This window comes from Haematobia irritans, chromosome 1 (genome assembly GCF_050003625.1).
Source record: "Haematobia irritans isolate KBUSLIRL chromosome 1, ASM5000362v1, whole genome shotgun sequence".
NCBI classification, from domain to species: domain Eukaryota; kingdom Metazoa; phylum Arthropoda; class Insecta; order Diptera; family Muscidae; genus Haematobia; species Haematobia irritans.
The window spans coordinates 45,225,362-45,242,373 of NC_134397.1; the positions used below are offsets into that span (position 1 = coordinate 45,225,362).

At 32.1% G+C, this 17,012-nt stretch overlaps 1 protein-coding gene across 2 annotated transcripts in view; it reads right to left on the reverse strand.

Annotated features, from left to right (window-relative positions):
• Positions 1-718: 718 nt before the first annotated feature.
• The window catches only part of sr (zinc finger domain-containg protein striped), a 383,455-nt gene continuing 367,161 nt past the window's right edge, over positions 719-17,012 (reverse strand). For both annotated transcript variants that reach the window (XM_075290174.1, XM_075290175.1), the window contains 2 exons: positions 14,496-15,221; positions 719-2,817 (listed from right to left, as the gene is read on the reverse strand). In XM_075290174.1, coding sequence (XP_075146289.1) covers positions 719-2,817; positions 14,496-15,221 — 2,825 coding nt within the window. The remainder of the gene's footprint in view (positions 2,818-14,495; positions 15,222-17,012) is intronic.

Sequence of the window (17,012 nt, forward strand, 5' to 3'; positions counted from 1 at the left end):
TTTTAACATTTACCATATTCAGGTTACAAACCGCGTTGTTTTCTTGTTCTTTCTGTATCTCATCTTGAAGATCAAATTCCATACATTCATCTTCCCGCTGCTCTATCTGGTGATCCTCGAACATTGTTTCAAGTAATGCATTGGAATATGGCCTAGAACTAGCCTCTATAGATGATGCAGTTTTACTCTCCATTAAATCTAAATCCATAAGATCATCAATTATTTGATGATTTTCAATTTCTTCATCTGTTGCAAGAACAATTTCCTTCAAGCTCTGCTGATCATTTTCTTGCTTCTTGTCTGCCTTTGTTGTTAGATGCGAATTGTAGATAAATTGATCTCTCTTTTCCAAAGAGAACTCTTGTCTTGGCTGGTCTCCTGCAATCTCTTTCAATTTCGTTTGATTATTTGTCTCCAAACTCTCTACTCTCTTTGTGTGTTGCATTATCATTTCGGGTTCAAAGGCAAATTGTTGCACACTCTTACGATTTTTTAGTGAAAGTTCTGCTGTGGGCATTGTATCCAGAGGTGTTGTGGGCGAGAGAGCCGAATGCCATGTAGTGTTGGTGATAGAGACATGATTGCGTAGATCCTCTGGCTTCAAGAGAGGTGGTAAAGCTTTTCCTACCATCTCTTTCATAGATCTATAGGATTCCACTGACGATGTCGATGATACCGGTGATGATGCTGATGACGATGATGGAGGTTTCATCTCGACCTACAAACTAGTAGCACTAGATGTTACTATGGAAATATCGGCGGAATGAAGCATATGGGCGGCATGATGAGAATGATGTGGATGATGTTGACTTGCCGCCGATTGGGCGGCCATTTGTTGTTGCATCTGTTGTTGCTGCTGCTGTTGTTGTTGCTGTTGTTGACTAAGCTTTTCCTTTTTCACTCTCTGCTTTAAATGGACTTTGGCATGTCTTTTTTTTTCATCGGAGCGGGCAAATTTGCGGCCACATATGTCACAAGAGAAGGGTTTCTCTCCAGTATGGGTTCGTATGTGGGTGGTAAGGTGATCGGAACGGCTAAAGGAACGCATGCAAATGCGACATTGGAATGGTTTTTGACCAGTGTGTATACGTATGTGGCGGGTTAATTCGTCAGAGCGGGAAAATCGGCGATCACAATTCTCCACTGGACAAGCATAGGGTCGTTCATGGACCGGTGTCTTACTGGGGCGATTTGGATATTTACGAGGTTTAACGGGGACTAGCTTCAAAGGCATGGCACTCTGTTGATATACTTGGGAAAGGATTTCATGACCTTTACTGGTGGATGGACTATATTCGGCTAGCTGTACTACAGAAAATGTACTTTGAGATCCTGTGCCCGCTGAACTTGAGCCAGAGGCTTGCATATGATGGGTGGGTGTGTGAGTAGGTTCTGCATAGGCTTCTTGTTTGGGTATAATACCACCGCCCAAAGCAGTGCTGGATGATGCCGATGAAGGTCCTGGCAAAACTAACGTGGCTGTTTGTTGACCGCCTGCGGAGTATTCGGCTGGTGAATCCAGCCATTGATATTTTGGAGTGGCTACACCCATTTGTTGGCGATATTGTTGCAAATCATGGACATTTTGGGCTTGCTGCATATCAGCCAAGGTAGTAAAACTGGCCGTATTGCCATAGCTGGGAGGAGCTGACTGTTTCAAAATAATGGGCGAGCAATCCATTTGCAGACCCAGAAGTTCTACATGACGTCCATCATCATAGGCTGCTGCAGCTGCTCCTGCCGCATGCATATGATGGGCCGAAGGTGAAGGGGTCGACGAGGCGGGAATGCTTGATTGCTGCTGATGGCTGGCATAGTGTGATTGACTGGCTACTGTATTCTGGGGTCCTGGGCCCAATAGACTGAACATGGGCGGCTGGAAGAGAGCTTTATCCGGACTTGGTAAATTCCAGCTATTGCCCAAACCAGCAGAGGGTGGAGACATGGGACCGGGCAAGACTGTCAAGGAGGGTGAATGCATTTGTGACTGATGTTGTTGAGCAACATGTTGCTGTTGTTGCTGCTGCTGTTGTTGTTGCTGAACGGCAGAGGGAGTATTGAGGCCACTCATGGCGGCGGCAGCAGCAGCAGCGGCGGCTGCGGCAGCGGCGTTATTACCTGTTGTAGTAAAAATGCCACGATATGATATTTTACCACTACTACTACTACTGGAAGAGCTTGTATTATTAATTGCATGCTGTGATTGTTGCTGATCTTGTTGTTGTTGTTGTTGCTGTTGATAGTGTTGCGATGACGAGTGGTGATGGTGAGTATGGTGTTGAGAGGGGTGGTGGTGGTGGTGTGAATGGAGATAGTGTTGTTGTTGCTGTTGTTGTTGATAGTGTTGGTGTTGTTGTTGTTGCTGCTGCTGCTGCTGCAGGTGTTGGTGTTGTAATTGATACATTTGGTTTTGTTGTTGATAGTGATGTTGGTGTTGCTGGTGTTGTGTCGTTGGTGATTGTTGTCCCACATGTAAATGTTGTGTATGATGCTGATGTTGCTGATGGTGTTGTTGTGTACTTGCTGTTGTATTGCTTTGTGTTGTTGTATTAGTGTTATTCGTTATCGCTGCAGTTGATGCAGTATGCTGTTGTTGACTTAGGTGGTGGTGGTGTTGTTGTTGTTGTTGATGTGATGTAGTGGCACTTGTGGTGGTTGTGTGTATGGGATACATTGTACAACTAGTATTACTTGTTTCTTCCTTAACAATTGTTAATGTGGGCGGGGTACTACGTTCCTCCTTAAGGGGGCTACACAACACCGGACTGGTGGCCACTGTGTGCGGTTCCAAGGATAAATCTTCAGATTCAATGGAACCTGCAATGAAAAATAGCAAATAGAAAATAAATAAATTAAAAATGTAAATAACAATGTAATTAAAATAATAAATAAAATATTAAATAAAAAGTTTATAGTGTTTAAATATAATAAAAAAATATTATACGAAATAAAGTTATATACAATTAAAGTTAAAATTGAAACTCAAAAGGTAAAATTTATATATAAAATTACAATTATAATTAAGATTAAATAAAAATACAAATAAAATAAAAATATGAATAAGAATTAAAATTTATATTCAAATTGAAATTAAAATAAAATTTGTATTAAAAAAAATTAATTATTTGTTGTCATTACATGACATGAATTATCTAGAGGATCGATATCCAATGTCGTTATTATGTGTGGTATGGTTAGAAAAATTTATTTTAAATATTAAATAATAAATTTTGTAATCTGGAACTATAATATATAATTTAAATAAAATTCAAATTAGGTTAAAATTAAAAATAAAATTTAAAATGAAATTAAATTTATAATAAAAACTATAATTATAACTAAGAATAAATTTGTATTGAAATTAAAATAGAAATTATGATTATAAGTATAAGTACGAGTACATTTAAAATAAAATTTAAAGTAAATTAATGATTAATTAAAATTAATGTTTTTGCTAGCATTGCATTACATTAAATATCTAGTAAATCGATTACCAATGGCAATTTTATGGTTGTGTATATAAGAACAAAAAAAAATCTTAAATATTAAATAATTAATCTATAATGTTTAATTAATTAAAAAAAAATCCATGAAACAAAAAAAATAAATTAAAATAAAATTTAAAATAAAATAAACTATAACATAAATTATTATAATATAAATTATTATAACTATGGTTAAGAATATTTTTTTAAATTTAAATTAAAATAAAAAATAAAAAATTAGAATTAAATGAAAAATTAAAATTGGCTTTAAAATTTAAATTAAAAAAATAATAAAAATTAGAATTGGAATTAAGATTAATATTAATATTAAAATTGAACTAAATTGAAATCAATTAGCAGAGTTGCATTTATTGCATTAACTTTTATCTATTCACCACTTCATTCGAAATAATATTGCACATATATCTATTTCAAGTTTATGGTTTCATGTCATTTCCTATCATCTTCTCTAGTCATTATCATTTCATACCATATTTAAGTGTGTATTATTATAGTGATCCCTTACAAAAAAAAATCAAAATTGATTAAATGACCCGAACACAAAATCTTACGAAAAATTAAAACATTATTAAGACAAAGAATCAAGCATGCAAACTCTACAATTAATTAATCATTTATTAAACATTTCCGTTCAGTGTCAATGTTTCTTTTGAGGAAAACTTGAAAAACAAAACCCTCTAAATACATAAGGGAACTCAAATGATTCGAACTGGAAATTGTTGATCATATTAAGCTTCAGACTGTTCAGACTTACTGACGTATAAGCTTGTTGCCTGTCTGAGTGACTGACTTGCTTTTATTTTATCATACAAATTGTTCATAATTTTATTTCACTGTTTTTTTTTTTTTTTTTTGCCCATGTCCAAATTAGAACGACAACAATCATTTGATATACGCTATAACATGAGAGAAAAATAAATTTTTATAAATCATGATAATTAAATAATTTTTAGTTGAAGACGAGGGAATTATTATGAGAAACGCGACTAGTAAGCAGATTACAGCCGTTGGCTAGAACTTCGAATAAAAACAGAAAAAAACTATTTCTAATTGAATTAATGATTCCGATTATGGAGTATATTGTATTCTGTAGAGTTATCATGGTTTTAGTAAAATCATTTTAGATTTTTATATTGTTAATATTAAGATCACTTAAGTTATTAAATGCAGTTGGGAATTGCAATTAATGGTGTTTTTTTTTTCTTCTAAGATCTTAATTATCTGAGGTAATTATTGCAATATATTCACCATTTCGTTCTTAAAATTTGTTAGCAATTTTTATTGTATCAAATCTTAGCATATGATCACCATAAATTATTTTAAAATAAATTATTATTATTTATTTTATGATAATTTATTTTATAATAATTTATTTTAATAAAATTTTTATAATTGTTTAAAATAAAAGTTTTTTCTGTTTTTTCGAGCTTGAGATCTAGCTCGAGATTAGATCTCAAGCTCGAAAAAAAACAGAAAAACTTTTATTTGAAAAATAAAGATCGAAAAAAACAACAAAAAGATAAAATTTTTTAAAATTAGAATTAAATTATTATGGTCACCATAAATTATTTTAAAATAAATAATTATTATTTATTTTATGATAATTTATTTTAATAAAATGTTTTTAATTTATTTAAAAAATTAAATTATTATGGTCACCATAAATTATTTTAAAATAAATTATTATTATTTATTTTATGATAATTTGTTAGCAATTTTTATTCTATTAAATCTTAGCATATGATCATCATAAATTATTTTAAAATAAATTATTATTATTTATTTTATGATCATTTATTTTATAATAATTTATTTTAATATTTATTTTATTTTTTATTTATTTTAATTTTTTAAAATAATTAAATTATTATGGTCACCATAAATTATTATTATTTATTTTGTGATAATTTATTTTATAATAATTTATTTTAATAAAAGGTTTTTAATTTATTTAAAAAATTAAATTATTATGGTAACCATAAATTATTTTAAAATAAATTATTATTATTTATTTTATGATTATTTATTTTATAATAATTTATTTTAATAAGATTTTTTTTAATTTATTAAAATAATTAAATTATTATGGTCACCATAAATTATTATTATTTATTTTATGATAATTTATTTTAATAAAATTTTTTTAATTTATTTAAAAAATTAAATTATTATGGTCACCATAATTTATTTTAAAATAAATTATAATTATTAATTTTATGATAATTTATTTTATAATAATTTATTTTAATAAAACGTTTTTAATTTTTAAATAAATTATTATGGTCACCACAAATTATTTTAAAATAAATTATTATTATTTATTTTATGATAATTTATTTTAATATTTTTTTTTTAATTTTTTTTTAAATTATTTAATTATTATATTTTTTAATTTAATTTAATTTTACATAATATAATTAGTTAACAAAATTTAAAAATAAATTCTTTAGTATATGCATTAGTTTTTTTTTGGCATTTTTTGAAATACGAAATTTCTTTCTTTCTTATTTTTATATTTAAATATTATTTTATTGTTTTTCTTAATTAAGTGGCTTTATTTCATTTGTTTAATTTACTATCCCAATTTTCTTTAGCATTTCCCCATTTTGGGATTTTGAAATATGGCCATTGAATTTTATGATCTTTATCATTTTAAATATAATTCTTTTCGGTTTATTTCCATTCATTTCTAGTTCATTGAAATTTAATTACCTGGTCACCATAGAATACATGTGTTCTCAAACATTGGCCAATTTAATCCCCTTTATGACTAAAGGTCATAAAAAATATGATTTAATTAATATATATATGTATAAGACTATACACTTAGGTATATATGTATTTGTATGCATTTCAAAATGCAAACTCTTAAAAAATTTACGATTTTTAAAATTCTTTGGCTATGTCATTATAAATTTTCACTAATTGGTTTAAAATCTTTTGGATACGCTAGACATGAGAATTTATATAAAGGGGAAATTTCCTATACTACGAGGATTGTCCACAAAAATAAATAAAAATATTTTTAATAGAACTACAAAGCAAATCGCCCACGTTTGTTTTTCTTCTTCTAAGAGGATTCTAAGCGATTAAGAAAAATCTTAGAAATATTAAAAAAAAAATTGTAGAGTGATTAAATTAAGATAATACCTTGCAATGCTTCAAAAATATTTGAGAGATTTTATTTGATGATATTTTGCAAATATTTGTTCTATGGTCAATATTAAAAAAAAATTAAATGTTATCTGATTTTTGTTTATTTGTATTTAAAATAATGTCGACTGGGCTAAATGTTAAAAATCTTAATATTAAGTTTCTTTTGTTCCGAAAAATTCGTTTTTTTTGGCTTTTGCAATTGTTCATGTGACATTGATAAATCAGTTTTTAATCGTAAAATTTGGCAATAAAAAGTCATTTATTAGGAATGACATAAAATCTCCATAAATACCCCCTAAAAATGACAAACATTTTGAGGAGACAAAGAAATCCATTCAAACATAAATTCTTTGCCAAATTCAAACATCTATACTACAAATAAAAAATATATATATTTTTTAACAGTTTCTTAAGGAACAAGGAAGTATATTTTAAATTCCTTGAAAACAAGTACTCATAGTCATATCCCATATTCCTTGGCTATGAACCCTTGCTTGAGACTAATAAGCCAAAATAAATAAATGTCTGGTTACATTCCCCCACTAAAGGCTATATATCAATAAGATGTCAAAAAATATTTCAATAATAATTTCATATACAACTATGCTACTTACAATTCATGGGAGAGCATTTAAGGACATTTTTTGTTGTTTTTCTTTATGGAATTTTTGGCAGTGGTTCCACATTGAGGCATTTACTCCATATTATATAGCCAATAATGCTTTGGACAATTATTCAGAAAGAATTATATTTTGTTCTCTAGCGATTATAAATAACATTTTCATTTGTTGCTGGGCTTATTATATGGACTTTTTAAGTATTTATAGAGTTTATATTTAAATCATTATTTGTTTGAATGTAATTTTATGTTTTCTCTTCCACCCCCCAAACAAAAAAATATTTCATTTTTAACGATAATGATAACAATAAGGAATAATGCCAATTTTTTGGTTATAATCATCGAAAGATTTATTTTACTATGGGGTCATATAAGTGGAGTTGGGTTGTTGGCTGTAACTAGCAAAACATTTTTGAAGGGTAATTAAATGCCATAGTGATTTACAACACTTAACTCTAAGTTTAACAAGGCTATAGTTATGTTAGCCATTATTCATAATAATTTTGTTATGGAGTCCAAGAAAAAGAGTATGGTAAATGAGAAGAAGAATTTTTTAAATAAACTAAAGATATGAAAAGTTGGAATTTTTAGGAATATGGAAGAAAGATCTAAGAAGATTTTTCAAACGCAAGAATGCCAAAGGATTTGCAAATTTTGAAAAATGCATATATATCTTGTGATTATTATATTCTAGCTTTTGGAAAAAAGAATATTAAGGGAATTAATAATCAAAGTCATTGAAAATAAAATAACAAACAAAAGTCTACACTCGCCTAGCTATACATGTTTCAACACTGGCGATATGTATTTCCATAATCTTTAGTATAAAAATGGCAGGAATTAATGACTCAATTCTGGTCTTACATGTCAACTTTTAATTGGGAAAGTATACAAGCAACTTGCTTAGATCTAGGACTAAGGAGAATAATAGGGTAGTTCGTCATATAGCCTCACCAACTGATGCATGAGTTTTGCAATAACATATTTTTCGCAAAAGGCTATATAGAGATCAGAGTGAGTTTGTTGTCGCTTACTCCGAACAATAAACGCGACCGTGAGACCCTTGCGAGACAGTTAGGCAATATTCCAGAGCAATCCATAGAATTTCTAAATATTTTGAGACCATAGAACAAGGAACTGCCAAATTAGTGAACTGACTTCCACATGAATACCAGTGTAAAATTTCATCCAACAGTGTAAAATTTAATCCAAAGAAAGGCAATAAACTATCGACTACCTGTTTAAGAGGGTGTGGTAAAAGTAACCCAGGGTTGTTATATTAAGAATGAAAGAAAGAACCTCGCGTATATGACTACAGGTCTTTGGATTAATAAAATAGAACGTCCCTAATCTACATGACCGGGGCGATGTGGACAACGGCCACCGCCGCACTGGAGGTATTGATGGGTATATGTTCCATGGATGTGAATATTAGGAGGACCACGGATGTCATACTGATCAGACTGAGGGGGCTGGACTCATTGGAGAACACGGACTGCACACTGAACTGATAGTGTATCCCAGATATGAGAACTGACTATATGGCGACACTAGATATACGAGTATATGAGAGTAACTTGGATTCAATTATCCCGAGCATAAAGGACTGCGGCGAAAATGGGATACACATTGATAATCTCAACATCTATACTGACGGCGCGAAAATGGCCTAGGGTACAGATAGCGGTATATACTGCAAAGAGTTGGAGCCTAAGGAGCAAAGAATGAAGTCGCCGAGTCGCGCCGCCGATTTTAGCCGTCGCCGACCCGTTTTTAGCAGTCGACGACGCCGCCGAATAGGTCGACTCATCTTGACTCAAATTTAGCCGCCAATTAATCTAAAACATTGATTTATATCAAAAAAATTAATAATATTTGTTATAGTTTGTGTCAAAATTTTGAACTTTCCACCTTCAATCAATTCGTATCAAGTTGCTATAATAGTTTTACAAAAATTTAGTTCAAAGAATTTGATTGTATGATTGGTTGTACAACTAATCTCATTAGAATTCGGAAAACTTCAAATTGATTTTATAATAGATAATTTTGCGCCGCCGAATAGACAATTTTTTATCGGCTTAGCCGTCAAGCCGCCGCCGCCGGAGGCAAAAATTTAGTGTCAGCCGCCGCCGACAAAAATGGGTCGGCTTCATTCTCTGCTAAGGAGCCATTTAAGTTGGACGATAAATGCAGCATTTTTCAAAATGATGAGGCCGTTATTTAGATGTGATATCGCCATTTTCATCGATAGTCAGGCAACTATAAAGATCCTGGGCAATACAAACAAAAGAGGTCAAAGGTAGTATGCCGCTGTCGTAGAGAGCTTACGTTTCTCACTGAACAGCATAATGTAACTCTGTGCTGGGTACCTAGACATTATGGCATAACTAGGAATGAAGAGGCAGATGTACTGGCTAAGGAATGCGCAGGTTGTACGATAACGTTATTTCGGTTGGGTTTCCTACGCTTTCTTTGTTTATTTACGGGATCAATAGCAAATATGAAGATTTATGGAACATACGATGGGCTTCTTCTTTGCGCTGTGAACAAACGAATCTGACATGGGACGAGAATAATATTAGGAAAACTGAAATCCTGATGTCATTGCAAAGAGAGGACGTGAGGTCGATAATAGAACACAATACTCTGGGAAAACACATGGTAAGGATCGGTCTAGCGAATGATGATATTTGTAGGTGGTGTCTGGACCCTGAGGCTACGATGATCAGGTGAAGGGGTCCTTCTCAGACGACTTAAAAATTTTGAAGCATCACTGTATCTAGTGTATCGAGATAAAAGAACACAAGGTAGAGTAATAAATAGTCAGTTTCTTATTATGCTTGACTCTTTTTGGTAGCCCATGCCTTGTCATCCCTACCATTGCATTCCACTAAATTATGTTCTACATCAGTTTCTAATTCACCTAAGCAAACGTCTCGAAAATGAATGGTTGAATTATATTTGTAACGTAATTATCGGTTCATATATGAACATTGATAATTGAAGGCTTTTTCCCAAAATATTTGAATATAAGCAGATTCCTGGACATCAAAATGCTCTTGTTTTCCTACACAGCTGTGCCAGCATCAATGTAAGTTTATTTTTCGCTACATCAAATCGGTCAACAATTTTGTCTTGGATATCTCTCATTCATCTGGCTATTGCTATTTTCAAGACAATTATGTCAAGTGTTCCAAGTCTTGGATGACAAAAAATTCCAAGAAGTTTCTCCTTTGCGATTGCCACCAATGTGACAATTTCATTGGAGGTGCTGGTGGTGGTGGTTGACACAAAATCAGTTAAAATGACACTTGGTGTGTCGGCATTGACGCCACACCAAAGAAGTAGAAGTAGCAGAAAAACGTGCAACAAATGACTGCACATTGATGAAGTCGAGGGATTCTTTATTCAATGGCAACTAAGCCACCAAGAAAAACAATGTGATCACCATGTAAGAAAAACAAAAAAAAAAAAACTGAACGGGCAGAACAATAGCCATGAAGTTTTACTTGTTGCTTAATGTATAATTCCTGAGAAATCACATCACGGGAGGTCCATGCCACATGGGTTTGGCGATGGATATGTATGAAAAAAAAAAAAACAAAAGTTGAAGCTTCCAAGCTTCTTTTTCGATCAATTACATTCTCAAGAATACAACAATCAACCAACCAAAATGACACCATACATCAAGTGTTATAAGCAATAGCATTTGGGGAACAGGAGCTGCTATGATGGCATGGAAGAAATTGTGTCAATTGTTGTTGTTCGATAGCACCTAAATAACAAGGAATACATCACATCTGAGATGAAGACAAAATAAAGACCTATACATGCCACAGGAAGACGTTTTGTGAATAGGGATGTCAAGAAACCAATAAATGAGAACACTTAGGAAGTTAATGTGGTTAACTATCTCCAATAGATAAGTTAATTTTTTCACAATTTGAAAATTGATTAAATTAAATTTATTTAGTTAGTTTAATTTCTATATTTATATTCACATTTAATTGAAAGAATTGAATTTATTTGTTTTATAGTTTTAACTTAATTTAATTTGTTTTTTTTGTTTTAAATTTAATTTCAATTAAATTAGAGATAGTTTAATTTATTGGGATTTTCTTTATAAATCACCTGTTGCTATCCCTAACAAACTACCTTTTGTTGAGACAGGCTCGTAGAAAAAACCTCTTCAACCATGAAATATCTTTGTTATAGAACTGGGGTAGCACTCCTAATAATGCAACTCTTGTCGTTATTTATTGTTGACTTTGTATCCATGGCGCTGATGCAGTTAATGATGCATTTGTTTTGAATCTTGGGCCAGCTTCAATCGGCATCATTCACTCTATTCACTTCTTAATGGAAGGTGACATCAATCTCTAGACTATATATTTTTTTTTTGCTTGATTTGACTACATTTCATTCATTGTTTATGGCCACTTGCATTGCAATCCCAATGACGACATCAACGACAACGGATACAAGGTGCTATGTTTTTCTGGACATTTTGTAGTTTTTGTTTATCTGACAGCATGACCAACCCTACTGCTTAGTTGAGTCTAACTCAAGTCCAGACTGATGACTTTATTTATATTGGCTACAACTTTATTGACATACTACTCTCAATGTCAATGTTGACGATATATGTATGTCCGTTCGGTCATTCGACATTTGGTGGAGATAATGGCAAGCATGGATTTTTTATCATTGGATTTTTTGGTCACATTGAGGAAAGAAGTGGTTTTTTTGCGATAATTTGTATTGCAATTATTATATAATTTTTAGTTTAGTATTGAAGCTTTATTATATGTGAATTTATAAACGTCAAGCGATAAAAAAAATGTCGATGGTATCAAGTGTTTAAGGAGGGAAGTTTAACAAGTCTATACACCCAGAGAAGGAATATGATCACCTCAAACATGTTTCGAGAACAAAATGTTATTTTTGGACGGAGAACATGTAACAGGTTTGCGGCAACCATGTTATTTTCTCAAAAAGCATATGGCTGACTTCGGCAACCATGTATATGTTTGCCAAGAAAACAACATTTTTGCGACAAAAATGTTCCATGGTCACCGTCCAAAAATAACATTTTGCTCTCGTAACATGGTTGAGGTGATCATATTCCTTCTCTGCGTGTACGGCCGTAAGTTCGGCCAGGCCGAATCTTATGTACCCTCCACCATGGATTGCGTAGAAACTTCCAAGTAATTCGACTGTCATCCACAATCGAATTACTTGGGTTGTGGTATCTTAAAACTTCTTATCATCGTTTTCTAAATTGTAACTTAGTCCATACGTGGTAGAGAGCCAGAATTGAAATATGGGGGTCGCTTATATGGGGTCTATATACAATTATGAACTTGATATGGACCAATTTTTGTGTGATTGGGGATCGATTTAGCTGAGGGCTATATATATATATACTATAGACCGACATGGACCTAGTTAGCCATGATTGTCAACGGCCATATACTAGCACAATGTACCAAATTTCAACTGACTCGGTTGAAATTTGCTCTTCCAAGAGGCTGCAAAACCAAATCTCGGGTTGGGTTTAAATGGGGGCTATATATGATTATGGACTGATATGGACAACTTTTAGCATGGCTGTTAAATATCATATGCCACCACAACGTACTAAATTTCAACCAGATCGAATGAATTTTGCTTCTCCGAAAGGCACCGGAGGTCAAATCTGGGGATCGGTTTATATGGTGGCTATATATAAATATGGACTGATATGAACCAATTCCTGCATGGTTGTTGGATACCATACACTAACATAACGTACCAAATTTCAACCGAATCAGATGAATTTTGCTCTTCCAAGGGGCTCAGAAGATCAAATCTGGGGATCGGTTTATATAGGGGCTATATATAATTATGGACCGATTTGTACAAATTTTTGCATGGGTGTTTGAGGCCATATATTAACACCACGTACCAATTTTCAACTGAATCAGATGAATTTTGGTCTTCCAAGAGGCTCCGGAGGTCAAATCTGGCGATCGGTTTATATGGCAGCTATATATAATTATGGATCGATGTGGACCATTTTTTGCACGGTCATTGGAGACCATATACTAACACCATGTACCAAATTTCAGCCGGATCGGATGAAATTCGCTTCTCTTAGAGGCTCCGCAAGCCAAATCGGGGGATCGGTTTATACGGGGGCTATATATAATTATTGACCGATGTGAACCAATTTTTGCATAGTCGTTAAAGACCATATACTTACACAATGTACTAAATTTCAGCCGGATCGGATGAAATTTGCTTCTTTTAGAGGCTCCGCAAGCCAAATCGGGGGATCGGTTTATATAGGGGCTATATATAATTATGGACCGATGTGGACCAATTTTTGCATGGTTGTTAGAGATCATATGCTGACACCATGTAGCAAATTTCAGCTGGATCGGATGAAATTTGCTTCTCTTAGAGGCTCCGCAAGCCAAATTTGGGGGTCCTATACGTAAAAGTGGCCCATTTGCAATACCATCCGACCTACATCAATAACAACTATTTGTGCCAAGTTTCAAGGCGATAGCTTGTTTCGTTCGGAAGTTAGCGTGATTTCAACAGTCGGACGGACATGCTCAGATCGACTCAGAATTTCATCACGACCCAGAATATATATACTTCATGGGGTCATAGAGCAATATTTTGATGTGTTACAAACGGAATGCAAAGTTCATATACCCGCATCCTATGGTGGAGGGTATAAAAAGGCGAAAGTTGTTTTTTCAATATTATTTTTTATAAGAAATCTTTATTGAGTCTTTAAATATTATTAAAATAAATATCGATGTTTTAAAGATTTTAAAGTTATAATATTTCAATACTCTTTTTAGATATTAAGATTTTTATTTTAATTTATTTGTATAAAAATTTATTAAAAATTATATTTTGGACTACCTTGTAGAGAACCCTATTTTATATAAATTATTATATATTTTAAAATTATTTTATAGGTATATTTCAATACTTTTTTATTCCCCTAATGTTCTTCGATTTTGAAATATTTTCTTATAATAATAAAAAAACGTAATATAAAGTTTTTAATATGATAGACTGACTACCCTATAGGAAACCCTATATCTTCGATATCGATTATCGTACAATGTCAAATCGATTATTGAAATGCAAATATTATATCGATAAATATCATTTATCGATATCGATTTTAAATATTTCTTTCATTCACTCACCTGTTATTGGTGGTGGTTCCACCACAGTTGATGGCCCAAAAAACGAGGGTATATCACTCGATGTTGTCACTGGTGTATTCAAATCACCCGGTTGAGCTTCCAATTGCGATTGCTTAATATCCACACTATCAGCACCCGATGCAACACTGGCACACGCCACTGGACTATGTTGTGTGGTATTCAAAAGACTTAAATGTGTTGCTGAATTTCGACCACTACCGGTATGTGTAGAAATTGTAACAGCAGCACTTGCAATCGATGGACTATTATGATGATGCTGATGCTGTTGCTGATGTACAGGTGAACCTTGTTGCTGAGTTTCGGGTGATACTGTTATGGCGGCCAAACGATTGTGATGACGTGAATTGGTTGTAATGGCCGCCACCGATGAGGACGATGATGATGATGTATTCGCTGCTGAACTTTCGGCCAACGATGTGGGTGACAATGAGGACGATGTGGATGTGGAGAGATTATAATGGAGTAGAGTTTGGGTGCCCAAAGGGCCACCGCCAAAGCTCGTTGGTGTGGTGAGATATGTGGCGCCCGACGTTGAAGGGCTAGACTGGGCGGATGTTTTAAAGAGGCATGTGTCAAAGCTTAAAACATTAAAATGCGCCGCAGCAGCTGATTCGGTGAGTAGGAATGTGTGATGCGATGGCGCCACTAGGGTTTCAAGCCCTTCCATGATCATGGCCGCTGATGGGGTTCCAGGGGCTACGCCACCTATAAGAGAAAACGGGAGAGAAAGAACAAATTAGAAAGATTATATTGAGGTTTTATGTAAATCATAATCAATTAAAAAATGTTTTATAAATAAATTGTAAGTCCAAAAACTAAAATAATTAACCCTCTAATGCCCAAGGAAGTTTTTAGTAAAACACACCTGCAGACAACAAAAATGGGTAAATTAAAAAGATAACTTAGTAGAAACTGTTCAAGAGATTTTGCAGCATATACAGTATTTTGCTTAGTTTTCTTGCTTTTGTGTCGTTAACATTTAATATTTAATTAGATAGCAAAAAATTGGGGCATTAGAGGGTTAAAATAATTTGTATATTAAAGATATTTGTTATTTTTATGACATGGATGGATGACCGATTTTTTTTTAATTTGGTATGTATGACCAAGATTTTTGCAGATTTTTTTGGTGGATGATCATATAGAAGAATTTTTTAATTTAAACTAAATTAACTCTATTTGGTAAGAATTTAATGTTTTTTTATATGTATTTGTAAAAATAAAAATTTAAAGTTTATATGTTACACCCAAAAAATCTTTACGATACCAGTAAAAAAAAAAACTTTTTAATACTTCCTCGTGTAGGGTATTATATTGTCACCTATGTCCTATTTTAGATCTCCATATTTTATGTTAATTTATTTTATGTTACGAAAATGTGTCAGTATTACGTTGTTTCATAATCCATTTTTTTTTGTAAAAACAAATTGTTTATTTTTTTTTGCTATATGCCCTAAAACATTTTAATAATTTGGCCAATTTTATGTTGTTTTGCTTTTTTGTATTTTTAGATAAACTAATTTCAATTAATTTTCCATTTCATTTAATGCTTTGGTTAAGTGTTTCGTTAAGTTTGTGTGTGTGTGTGTTTTTTTACTTTTTGCTTCAATAGCCGCCGCCGGCTGTTTGTACATGGCGTACATGTATCGTGTGAGACATGAAATTTCACTTTTAACACTTGAATGAAGGGTCCTCATCCGTCCTCAAGATATTCAGCAAAAGAAAAAAATACAAATGGAAGTGAAAAAAAAAGACATAACATACATATTTATTTGATCATTAAAATAAGCTATAGCAAGCAGACTGCTGCAATTAAAGGGTAGTGATTTTTTGGCGCGTCTGACAACTTTCAATATGTGAGGAACCAGGAAAGGGGTAAAACCAAACGCAATTCAAATGCAAATTAAAAAAGAAGACAAATTCAAACAAATCAAATAATGATAGATTTTAGTAAAACAAAAAATAAAACTCCAAAGTAATACCAAAAAAATAAAATTATTTGAAATTATAGCTTGTATTAAAAACTAATTTAAATTTTACAAAAAAATACGACAATTAAAAAATATAGTATATTCGTAAAAATCTTACAAACAAAATCTAAAATAACACAAAAAATGTTAAAAAAAAATATTATTAGTTATTGCCTAAGCAAAAAAGTAAAACTTAAACGCCAAATAAAAATTCGTACAAAATTGCTCAAGTGATTTTAAATCTAAAATAACAAACCTCTAGACAAAATAATATTAAGAAAAAAAAACATTATAAACAATTGTCCCAACTTCCGTTTTTACGGGGCTAAAACAATTTATTTATCAATTTGTTTATAAAATACAAAAAAAAAAAAATAAATAAATAAACTATAAAATATATAAAATCTCAGATGACGCCACAATTGAGACAAAGTTGTTTTTAATTCAAAAAAAAAAAAACATTTTAAGTATATTTAGATTTTGTTATTTTAGTATTTTGTATGATATTCATTCGCAACCACAAAAT